Genomic DNA, 12068 nt, shown 5'->3' with positions numbered 1-12068 from the left:
TAGTTGAATCAGGTCACTGATTTAGCCAATTTTTTACAGTTTTGACTAGTTTTTTACCAAAGAGATTTTGTGCTACAAACCAGTTCGAAAAGAAAGTTGGTTCACAGTCGAACCAGCCGATTTGGTTCCAGTCTAACAACGCTGAGTCGAATTGGCCAGTCACATGCCATAATCTCAAGTCAAAAATTGACTTGGAAACCTAATGAGTTTAAATTGTGGTTTGGCCTACCAAATGGGTTGGACCACAAACCCCACATTGTCCAATTTGTTGTCTTTTTCAACTCCCTATCTTTCTTGTGGGGATCATATGGAGGAAATCATTAGAAGGATGTCTAATGTTGAAAGATTGAGTTGTGACTTTACACAATCAGGGGATTATTCACAGAATAGCTCTGAATTTCTGAGATAGGAAGATTTAACTCAGTTGGATTCGCTTAAAATACTATATTGTGGTAGGGCACTTAATGCTGGTGAATTTAGCTTTCTTTCAAGTCTTAAAAGGCTATCATTGTCACATTTCTCTTTGCGGTGGGATCGCATTTCGGCAATTGGCAGATTGGAAAATCTTGAGGTTCTCAAATTAGTTTCAATAGTTTTTGAGGACACCACATGGGAGATGAGTGATGACGAGTTCCCTGAACTCAAATTCTTGAAATTAGGCAATCTAAACATTGTTGAATGGATTGCCAGTGAAGATCACATGCCTAAACTTGAGCAGCTGGTGTTACAAAAATGTGAGAAGCTCAACAATTTTCCCATTGATTTTGTGGAGATATCTACCTTGCAGATGATTGAAGTGCAGCACTGCGGTGACTCAGTTGAAAAATCAGTCGTGAAAATTAAGGAGGAGGAGAACCTTCGATTTGGAACTGATGATCTGAAGGTCCTTATCATTCACTAGATTGGAAATTCCATTTTCTTGTTGATCTTAGCACTTCCACATCCTAAAAAGGAATCATAGAATTTCGCTTGATATATTTAGTCCCATTTACTGAAAGCTTTCCATGATCATCAGAAATTTTTGCTGCTATCTGCTAGTTAAAATTTTGATATTTTAGTATTGAAACAGCCAACAATTTTCACAAGTATACTGTTCTTTCTTTTCGTTTTCAGATCTAGAATTGCCATTGTCCTACCACTTGTCTGCTACAATTTCTGCTTGTCTAGTGTCCGCATTCACTTAGTTATGTTGATTGCTAGGTTGAGTAAATGGTCAGTTTACAAATGGCAGAACTAAAGGCGTCATTACTTTGTGGTGGTGTGAGAGGAAACGACACCTACCAGCAGTTGAATGTTAAAAGTAATTTGCTAGGCCTTGAAGAAGTCTGCTATGAACCTTTCATTCACAAAATTTTGCCTCAAAAAATTGTACCTACGCCAGGTCATAATCAATTATGTGCGGAGTATTGATTTGAGAAAAGGTCAACTAACAGGCTTTTCTGATTTCATTGTTTAAACAATGAGAACGGATGACACCTAAATTAATACTGATGACAAGCAAAAGTTCTTCACAAACTTGCTCAAAACTTTTTCAGTCTGCATGAAATTGACATGAATAAGCAAGGGCAGTGCTTAAGATTCTAGCCCTCTATAACAAAGGCAATAACGAATTAGGTGATACACATAGTCGAATATCACGTATGATGTTTCCATGAGCACAACGGCCAGGAGACCATAGATAAAGAAGAACACCACAAGGGGTGTGAAGTCGGTAATCACAACTTTCTGCACTATTAATGCTTGGCAACATGCTACGATTGTGAAGACCGCCGAGTAGAAGATGGAAATCATGTCCATCACATAGTAGAAGGGCAGGGAAACATAAAAATCATCAGTTTCAAATCGCAAAAAGATAATCACAAGCAGAGTCCCCATGGTGAACAGAGCGCAGAACAGTCCTCCAAATAAGTAGAACATCAACAAGCCGAATTCCCAGTGCCGGTTCTTGAGAAAAATGGCCTCTCCAGTCGTTTGATCGAAACCTCCAGGTACAGTAAAAATTGCAGCAAAGTTTATGGTACCAATGAGGGTAGACACAATCAACACAGCGTTGGCCAATTCTCTCACAGTTTTCTCAGCACTTTCACGTAGGCTTGCATGTTTCGTCTCGAATACTTGTTTTGCTGTCTTCCCATCAGAATTTTGTAGTTGCCAGAGATATGGATAACAGTCATATTGAACCCGCTGTTCAGCCAAAGATCAATCTTAAGTTGCAAATAGTCCGGAAAAGAAAATTAAACAATATACAACAGGCAATGCAATACTGATATTAATTTAATTTGGTACCTTAAACCAGAGGACTTCCCACATCATTTGCTGAAAAACTCCAGGGGGAGTGCTGGGAGGGGATTCCAGGCGTGCTGCGAGATGTATAATGCTATTTCCTTCGTGATCAATAGCACTTAGCATCATGTCCATGTTAGTACCACTAGTCATCAAGTAGTCGTACAAGAACCATTTTTTCTCCTCCACTGCAATTTGCAGTATATTCCTTCCTTTTCCATCGAAAGTATACGCAGCTTCAGGGTAGACACTGAGGATTTCCTGAACTACCTCAATGATGCCCATTCTCGTTGCTTGTATTAGTGGATCTGGCATCCTATGTTTCTTTTCTGATGATATCCCAAACTGGCTGCCTTCAATATCTTTGTCCTCTGTATGCACATAGTTGCTCCAATCTTCTCTTCTGATTAACCTTTCTGCAAGCATTAGTGCAACTGCATGGCTTTGCTTTGCATCATCAATTTCTTTAAGCCAAGGAAAACCTAGAGGGCAAATACATCAAATTGGATAAACCATTAATGAGTAACTCCATTAATGAGTACTTCAAGATCCATTACATGTCCTAGGCTTTTTGTTATTCTTAGCATCTATTATTTTGGCACAAATCTATTCGGTTCTTAAAAAGAAACAGTTTGAGGAGGTTCAATTGGCTGAAATGAATTTCTAGACTTGCAATTGCTTGTTTATACATTTTTTCTACAGCTCGCCAACGAATAAAGATATGTGAAGTAAAAGGAAATTGAAGAGAGCATGCAGGCCCAGCTTAATACCACTTGAAAACTAAATTCTTACATGGGTTAGGCATGATAAAGAAACTAATTTACTCAAAGGAAATAAGACGTTCTTGTAACTGCGAAGGTAGGCTAGACAAGACTATGCTTCAACTCTCAAAAGAAGAATTTGGGAAAACAAAATTTTATCAACATATTCTATCATCACTAGCATGAGTGCATATGTAGTAGATGCAAGAAGATGCTTTACCCAAGATATAATTGACAGAAGAAGATCTGTCCAATTTATGAATGGAAGCTGAATTGCTTGGTTCTTCTGCACTGTTGACAGGTTGCGATTCCTTGTTCAAGACCGGAATACCTGCCAGCAACACAACGAACTGATAATATCACTCTTTCAAAATTTTGAGGGCATCCTCAAAAAAACCAGCTGGCAGATAAAATGGTAGTTCAAATTGCTTCTCCATGGATCCCAAAACCATTAAACACAAAATTAGATGATTTTTAGCAACGTCTCCAGGCTAAGCACAAATTCATGTCACCTGAACATACTACAAGAGGGGAATAATCATATGCTTGATAGGATCTGCATTGACTTCAAAACCATATCACATTCAGCCCAATGATTATTGTCAATTTGCCTAATCAGCTATGCGGGTAGAGTACTTGAGTACTTGAAAAGAATTATGTTGCAACTTGCATGTGGGTAATAATACAGCACTTACACCAATAGATTATAGCTCGGAGTATATGCAGAGGAATGAGGGACTTCCTGCCAAGATCGTTGAGCGTGTAGGCAGAAACACTCCTGAAGGACTCTGGTTTTGCAGCCAAAAGATGTAAAGCAGTTTTTCCTTTTTCATTACGTTTGCCAGCAAGATCAGGATACGACTCCAATATGCCAATTGCCAAACCTGTTTGATACAATAGAGCGAAAACTTGAAAAGGACTAACATTTAATGCAACAACATCCCACATCATATTCCACCAGCATAGACCTAGACAAAAGATAAGATAGCATAATCTGATAAACTGAACAAGCATAGAGTTCAAATTCAGCAACAAACTTGATAACTTTTGCAGAGACAATCAAAATTTTACTTGATAGAGAAGCTTACTGTAATATCCTCCAATTACAGCAGCATGAAGGATTGTGCATCCATCATTCCTCCTCATCATGCAATCACCGATGTACTTTTCCAGAAGTGAGAAAACTTCCTTTTTCCCACATGCAGCAGCCACAAAAAGGGGGGTTTCACCCAGTTTGTTTCTCTCAGACACTAAATCCTTTTCTGTCCTTAACATGAACTCTGCAACATCCTTGTGGCCAAATCTTGCAGCTCCATGCAATGCAGTGTCGCCATTGACATTCTTTGCCTTCAGATTTTCACTGGTCACAAGACCATCCTGGAGAAGTAATCTGAAGGCATCCACATTTCCGTAAATGGCCAGAAAATGGAGAACAGTATCACCACATTTATCAAGTGGTTCAACACCTTCTTCCCTCCAGAAACTGCGAAAGGTTTCTACTGACTGTTTTTTTCCCTCTAAGACTGCTCTATAAGCAGCAGATCGGTTGCTCCTATCCTCGTTGATTCTTGAGCTTGCCATTTTTTGATAGGCACAGAAAAAAATTCTTATGAGAGTTCTGTATCAAGTAAATCATCCATAAATATATATATTTTTGTCGATATGATAGCTTCCTACACTTTGGGGAGAGGGAGGGTCCGAAGAGGTTCTGGGATAACTCGAAGGGGACTGAACCACCACCGGACCAGACAGGTGTACTACGCACCCGTCTGGATTTTTTAATCACAAATTTGTGGTTAAGATGATGCAAAATTCATGGGAGACAAGGTTTTAATCTTTACCTCCCACCCTACCAAACTTTAATGCATTGGTAGTGGCTACCGGCCCAAAAGCTGATGGTTATATATAGCATTCATATATAGCATTTGGCGGCTGGTGGTTATATATAGCATCCATATATAGCATTTGGTATTTCGCATACACGAAATTCTGATGCTTCAGAATTTCGTGTATGCGAAATGCCAAAGTGGTAATGTACCACTCAACAAAAGAAAAGCTTGAAGGAAATGACAAGCAAGGAAGTGACAAGCAACGAATTGGAAGAAATGCCAAAGATTACCACGAACACTAAAAAGATTACCACGATTTGGAAGAATCCTATAAAAGCTTGAACATTGGCCCCTCCAAAATGTGATAATGGAAGCTCTTAGTCTCAGACCGCACCAACTGCCAAGCCTGCTTTTACTGTATTGACGTTCAAACACAAGGAAAGAACAATGCCAAGCATAAACCTAAATTGTGCCCACCCCCCCCTCCTCCTCCTCCTCCTCCTCCTCCTCCTCCTCCTCCTCCTCCTCCGACTAAAGTTTGGTGTCATATTTTTGTTGCATTTTTACCCATTGATTAACGATCAACACTAACGATTGAGCAAAAAAGATACTAATGACTTCAAAATAATAATTAGTGGAAACAATGTTGGAGAATATTCATTTTTTTTTATTTCGAGATGATGTTCGTACTCCTTACAAATGGAATCCAACCATGTTGGTTTTTTGGGACATAAACTAAGAAACAACACCTTAGTGTTGCAAAAAAAGCTTATAAGAGACTTGTATTGAAGATGGAAGATGAGCTTATGTTCTACATTCATCAACTCACTATTTATAGTGATTACATGAAACAAACTAGCAAAATATCCAACTAACAATTATCCTAAAAAATCTCAACAAAATATAATCTTCTACTACTAGCAAATCTTATCTAAAATATTTGTTAACAAACCAACATGATCTTTGGTTAACAAATATCCTTATTTTCTAATAACTAAATTATTTTGATATCAAATATAATCTAGCAAAATATGTAGGAAAAGTTGCATATCCTAACACTCCTCCTTGCCACTTTTGCTGCAGATTTTGAATTGTCTTCTCAAATCTTTGAATCTTGTTTTGGACGAGACTTTTGTAAGAAATTCTGCAATTGATGATTAGCCTTGCAATGAACTTCTTTCTTTGGATTTTTATGCAAGCTAAATATTAGTCTTGCAACAAACCACTTCTTTTGTCTTCTCATGCCAAACTCCACATAAAAGATGATTTTTTTTAATGTTTCCAAATAACCTTCTCATAGGTTTAAAGTGGAACATTCTTTGACAATATTTGAACCTATACAGAAAATATGAAATTCTGCATGGTTCTTCATTTTGTCATGACCATCAAAATCTGTAGACTCAAAAACAGAAATGTTATAATCTTGATAAATATCAGGAAACAATTTGATACTTCCTGACTTATCAATGATCTCCTCCTGAATTTTTTCAGGATCTGGATTCTTGATTTCATCATCATGTTCCACTGTAGAATTGTCAAAATCCGACCAATTCATAGTGAAACTTCTCCTTTTTATTTTAATTGAGAATAATTTATTCTCAATCAAATCATCAGCCATTATCTTTGTGAAAACGGCATCAAAAACTGATATGTGAATGCTGGTCTTGGATCTCTGTCTGACTGCAACTCTGTGGTCTCTAATTTGTGTGTCCATCAGCTCTTCAAATGCTGATAAAACAAAATTCGTCTCCACCATATCCCGTAGATCATTGACTACCAAATAAGTCCAAAATTTTATGGCCCAAATTTGGTAAGTTTCACCACTAAAAGTTGAAATATTTGACAAAAAGTTCTTTCCTGTCATGGCTTTGAACTTATAAAGGATCCTCACCAATGCACTCACTCTAAAAAAACCTCAGGCCCTTAAGATATAGGCTCTTGATACCACTTTGTTGGTTTTTTGGGGCATAAACTAAGAAACAACACCTTAGTGTTGCAAAAAAAGCTTATAAGAGACTTGTATTGAAGATGGAAGATGAGCTTATGTTCTACATTCATCAACTCACTATTTATAGTGATTACATGAAACAAACTAGCAAAATATCCAACTAACAATTATCCTAAAAAATCTCAACAAAATATAATCTTCTACTACTAGCAAATCTTATCTAAAATATTTGTTAACAAACCAACATGATCTTTGGTTAACAAATATCCTTATTTTCTAATAACTAAATTATTTTGATATCAAATATAATCTAGCAAAATATGTAGGAAAAGTTGCATATCCTAACAAACCACTTGAGAAAATCACATGCTCTTGAAATATATTTTATAATCTAAAATCAAATCATTTCATGCATAAAAAAGTCATAAAATAATTAGCAAAAAAAGAATACCATCCAAGTTTTACAACAAAATTTTTGATTGAAATATTCAAATTTTCATGATACGTGCAAAAGAGATATCTTACCAAAAGTTGTGTCGTACCTCTATTTATTGATTTCACAATTTTAGAAAGAATATGTTTAACAATAGCAAAGTTTTGAATTTACTTAATATGATTAGATTTTTTTTTTTTGGGAACTCAATTCTTGATTTTCTAAAACAAATGAATATCATTAGAAATGGGTGACATGAAAAAGTTGGGTAGGAAAAAGAAGAATAGAAGAAAATGGAGATATGGTAAAATTGAAACTTTATAGAGTTTATCTGTAAAAGCTAGTGTGACTTAATAACAGGAGGCAAAGTGCAACAAAAATATTGCCAGGGAGGAAAAAGTCCGAAAAGGCGCCAATGAAAGAGTAAACTTACAGGAGGTGCAAGTAACTTTAATGGCGCAATCGTTTGTTACGTAAAACGAGTTTCGACGCTTTCACTATTAAATTAACTCATGTTATCATCTAAATCTTTTTTTTTTAAAGTTTTTTCTAGTAGGGAAGAGTGAAATCCAAAAAGCAGGGAACCAAAACCTTTAAGTCCTGTAAATTTAATTTCAACCACTAGACCTAAACCTTTTAATCATCTTTATCTTAATTATTAATACTTACCAAATATTTAATTAACTGCAAAGAATGAATGCAGTTCATACTATTTAATCAATACTATTTAAAAGGCATTAATGAATTATAGCATATCTTTGAGTCTCTTACACCTCGTGCAATTAAACTTTCTCGACATAACGTTACACCTCGTGCAGTTGAAGCACATGAAAAAGCTCATTTGTGCCCTGCAATTGCTAGTTTTTCCATCCAATTGACTCACACTGGAGTGGCCCTTTCTTCTTCCCCTTCATATATTCTGCTTCTAGCTTCAATTACCTGTTACAGATATATCAATCCACACGAGTAAAAGTGAGGCAGCTAGCTGATTTAGTATCAACAAGATTTTACCAATCACCAATGAATTAAGTTCTAGAATTCACTGAAGTGAAATAATGTGAAAGGAAATTCAAGTAATTTAGTGGACTTAGCATTCCAACCTGCTTTTCCCAGTTTGTCAGGCCTGTGATGATGGACAAGAGAAGACTTTCACCGTGGCTCCAGCGACCAGTCCACTCCACAGACCCATTCCTCTTAAATGCAGTGCAAATCCCAATATTAAAGCCACAGGAATTCCAACCAGATAATATGCCCCAAGATTTCCATAAGCTCCTAAGTGCTGCCATCCACTTCATCTTGCTACCGCTGGTGCCAAAAGATGGCATTGGCTTAGAAGATGATAGGAAATAAAGGTTCAATGTCTTGCCTACTTTGACATTCTTCTATGATGTCCTGAGCTTACCGTTTAAAGTTCTGAATTCGAAAAATGGTGGATTTTTTGCCTATGGAACATTCATATGTTTTATAGTGAAGAAATTCTGTTTATATATCAGCCAACATGAAATCAGACCTTAAGCTAATAGAAAACAGACAATCGGGTGAAAAAAGTTTATCAGTTCAGAACGTTTCATTAGCTTCAGTGATATGATTATTGTGTCCTTGACAACTTCTGTTGTCTTTGTTCCATCTTCATGGTGAAACGTGTATATCTGTCAATACTTATGCCTGACCAAAGAGGACCATTATCATTTTCAGTCCACATGGGATGCATTATATATCGGGTTCTCAGGGCTCAAACTATGCTGCCAAATTACTCTGGATAAAGAGAAAAAACTACGAGCGAGATGAATTTTGCAAGCCAAACGCTATTTCCTTTACTGAATGATGTCAGGGAGATTTACATTATATGTATAATGTTAGTTCTTCCCAAATTGCAATACCACCTCGGATGTCTTTCCAACTAGTCAAAAGATTAAGAAAGCTTAAAGCCAAGGCAGCAAAATACCTGATAATACTGCTTGAGTGCTATCCATGATGATGGACATGCATAGAAGAGAAGTCATGTGTTTGACATAGTTAATAACTTCTTTCTCGTCACTGAAGGCATATCCAAGTATGGAACGGCAGAGAAATAAAGTTATGCTTGCCAGAAAAAATTTTGATACAGATTCTAATAGTACTGTACAAAGAGCAATTCTTGCTGCCACTGGATTCCCAGCTCCTAGCTCATTTAATATCCGTGTACTATAAAATACAAAAAGATATTCTTTTTAGACAAATCTTACTTGCTTGAAATCATGACACTTTTCTGTTGTATAAGTAAAAGCACCATATTCAATTTATCAATGCATCTTAGTGTAAGGGCAAACCTTGCAGCAACACCAAAAGAGTATGCTATGAGGTAGTGCAGAGAAGTAATGGTTAAGCTGCTCAAGGGAAATACAGAATCAGTAAGAATTAGTTTTCAAGTTCTAATCGCAGTATGAAAATGCTGACAAATAAGCTTACCATATAGATAGCACAGAGGTCTCTAGCTTAAGATTTGGTGACAGGCCAGACAGCAACACAACTAGCTCATATGCCCACCACTCCAAACTACCATCATCAGGATGATTAACAGATAGTAAAGAACCAGAGGACAAGAACTATCTGGACAAATGGAGAGGCTTAAGGATTAAAACTTACCAAGTCATTACAGTGGAAGGGATGGCAAAACGGAAGAATCCCCCCATTGTTTGAAGAGCATCCATTGAGAAAGGAACACGAGTCTTTCTACAGGAAGAAGAATACTTCACATACAGCACAAGTAAGATGGCGTTTAACCAATATGATATACCAATTGACAAAGCTGCTCCAGCATTCCCTAGCTTCAACTTGAATACAAGAACCCAACAAAGAGGTAGCTGTAAGGATACCGATGCAACTGTACTAAGCAGCATTGGAAAGACTAAACTCTGAGTCTGGAGAAAGCGAACAAGTGACTGGAGAATGGCATAAGGGAATAGTGTAGGTATGAGCCAGATCAAGTATTTGCCAGCCTCAGTTGCAATTGCAGGATCTTGGCCAGTGAGTATTAACAGCTTGTCAGTGAACATCCACAGAAGGGATATTGGTATACAAACTATGAAGAGACATATGATGGCCCCATAAGTATAGGTTCCAAGTCTCTGGTATTGTTCTGCTCCGAAAGCCTGACCACACAAGGTCTCCAGTGCACCTGACATCCCAAACTGCAAGGTAGTTAATTTGTTTCATCTCTTAATAAACATGTTTCAAGAGCACATATCTAGTATAATCACAGATTATAAATGGAATCAAGCTTTGTAATGTGCAGTGTAAGTATTCATCATCATCGTCATCATTGTTAATGTTACTAGATTTTTTTTTTATCTTAATGACAATTCTATTATGAATAAGCCATTTCTCTTGTATTTTCTGCAAGTAACTATGCAGAAGGCTATGTTACCTGTGTTCAACAATGTATCTAATTTGACTACTTCAACCTTTCTAGTAGAACAGCGAGAAGGCATGACACACTATATGTGCACCATGTGGCATGCATCAGTACCTCACCAAGTAATGATAGTGAGTCATACCTTGTGATAACTTAGTGGTACAGGTTCTGCACCACCTAATAATTTATGTATGATTGGATCTGGTGTTAGAGACCCTAGTCCGCATTGGCCATTCTACATAAACAGTGCAGAGTCAAGAAGAGCCAATTTCTTGGCAGGGTGGGAGGTCAAGGGTTCAAACCTTGCCTTCCATCGCTTTACCAGTATATGTGGCTTCTCCAAATCTATACGGATGTACAGTGCACCCATATAGTCCGATGGTGATTCAATCCTGTCGGTTCTTCAATTGAGTCCAGTTGGATTTCTCCCTAGAATAGGCAAGAGTAGGAGCAGGAGTAGAGTAGACAGTGATAGTTGACAAAAAAAAAGAAGAAAGAAGAAGAGCCAATTTCTGTGAGACACAGTTATCTTGTAGGGTGGATTTATATCAAACAGTTCCCTAATACACTACATTTTCTCATATTAATTAATTTTCCCTTGCTTTGGTTATCGAAAATATAGCATATGCATCTCAGAGTATATATTCTAGTCCAAGACGAAGATTTGACTTACTATAATTTTGTGGATAATTGAATGATAATCTCAACTGCATGTATCAGATGAACATTTTGGGGTATTATCTATTATGGGAAAGGACTTACAAGAACACTGAAACCAGTAACATTGGAAAAAGATGTGGCAATGGAGGCACCAGAGAGTTGGAGTTGGCCAAGGTGGCCTAACATAAAGATTGGAGAAACTCTCAAGAGATATTGTCCCACAGCTGCTACCATCATCGGAAGTGCTATGCCATTTACCCTTTTCAACTCTTCCACATAAATCTTCCAAGTTGCCACCTTTGTTGATCCTGTCTCCTTATCATTTTCTGGCAGCAGCGCCTCTTCCATGCTCTCTCTTTTTTCTTGCAGGACAACTCCCTTGTACTTCCTGAATCTGGAGATTTTCGACAACATAAGAAAAGAATATTATAGTAATATGTAAATGAACAACTAAACAAATATCTACTTGACTGAACAGAAAGCCGTATCCATCACGAACCTGGAAAAAGAGGTACCAGAGAGTCGCTCAAAACAGTTTTCTAGCAGATGTGAGAAAAAGTTCAGTAGAAACTTTTCTCCATCCTATCCAGCCTGAATCAACCATTTGCTGTTTTTTGTCCTTTTCTTATTGTTTTTCTTGCTGGGGAATCTGTAAATGCACACCATTATAGGAAGAGTATCTGAGAGCTCATTGCAAGTAAAAACTTAAATCCTTTCCATCTTTCTTTTTTTTTTTTCTTTTGGTTTCTCTTCTTCTTTT

At 37.1% G+C, this 12068-nt stretch overlaps 2 protein-coding genes across 4 annotated transcripts; both read right to left on the bottom strand.

Annotated features, from left to right (window-relative positions):
• Positions 1 to 1440: 1440 nt before the first annotated feature.
• Positions 1441 to 4806, bottom strand: LOC113718453 (uncharacterized). Of its 2 annotated transcripts, none has more exons than XM_027243357.2 (5): positions 4133 to 4806; positions 3740 to 4012; positions 3265 to 3375; positions 2287 to 2765; positions 1441 to 2184 (listed from the first exon to the last, which is right to left on the bottom strand). In XM_027243357.2, exons 1-5 carry the CDS (start codon positions 4623 to 4625, stop codon positions 1573 to 1575), a joined length of 1968 nt encoding a protein of 655 aa, XP_027099158.2. In that variant the 5' UTR covers positions 4626 to 4806; the 3' UTR covers positions 1441 to 1572. The 2 variants fall into 2 exon arrangements, with proteins under 2 accessions (XP_027099158.2, XP_071927932.1); XM_072071831.1 differs by having other exon boundaries at positions 3740 to 3928; positions 4133 to 4802.
• A 3155-nt stretch (positions 4807 to 7961) lies between these two features.
• Positions 7962 to 11722, bottom strand: LOC113717644 (protein DETOXIFICATION 14-like). Of its 2 annotated transcripts, none has more exons than XM_072071754.1 (6): positions 11411 to 11722; positions 9880 to 10424; positions 9703 to 9789; positions 9564 to 9620; positions 8355 to 8559; positions 7962 to 8193 (listed from the first exon to the last, which is right to left on the bottom strand). In XM_072071754.1, the coding sequence occupies exons 1-6, from the start codon at positions 11720 to 11722 to the stop codon at positions 8134 to 8136; spliced, it is 1266 nt and encodes a 421-aa protein (XP_071927855.1). In that variant the 3' UTR covers positions 7962 to 8133. The 2 variants fall into 2 exon arrangements, with proteins under 2 accessions (XP_071927855.1, XP_071927856.1); XM_072071755.1 differs by lacking the exon at positions 7962 to 8193 and adding an exon at positions 9200 to 9438 and having other exon boundaries at positions 8418 to 8559.
• Positions 11723 to 12068: the final 346 nt, after the last annotated feature.

Source organism: Coffea arabica, chromosome 11e (genome assembly GCF_036785885.1).
Source record: "Coffea arabica cultivar ET-39 chromosome 11e, Coffea Arabica ET-39 HiFi, whole genome shotgun sequence".
NCBI classification, from domain to species: Eukaryota; Viridiplantae; Streptophyta; class Magnoliopsida; order Gentianales; family Rubiaceae; genus Coffea; species Coffea arabica.
This window is presented reverse-complemented; position numbering and strand designations above follow the sequence as displayed.

Excerpts from the sequence above, each read along its gene's own strand:
- LOC113718453 (XM_027243357.2), bottom strand. The coding sequence starts at position 4,625 with ATGGCAAGCTCAAGAATCAACGAGGATAGGAGCAACCGATCTGCTGCT. Across the intron at positions 3,376-3,739 it reads CCGAGCTATAATCTATTGGT|GTATTCCGGTCTTGAACAAG; the intron begins GTAAGTGCTGTA and ends TGTTGCTGGCAG. Across the intron at positions 2,185-2,286 it reads GGGAAGTCCTCTGGTTTAAG|CGGGTTCAATATGACTGTTA; the intron begins GTACCAAATTAA and ends TTGGCTGAACAG.
- LOC113717644 (XM_072071754.1), bottom strand. The coding sequence starts at position 11,722 with ATGTTGTCGAAAATCTCCAGATTCAGGAAGTACAAGGGAGTTGTCCTG. Across the intron at positions 9,621-9,702 it reads ACCTCTGTGCTATCTATATG|CTTAACCATTACTTCTCTGC; the intron begins GTAAGCTTATTT and ends TCCCTTGAGCAG. Across the intron at positions 8,194-8,354 it reads TGACAAACTGGGAAAAGCAG|GTAATTGAAGCTAGAAGCAG; the intron begins GTTGGAATGCTA and ends TATCTGTAACAG.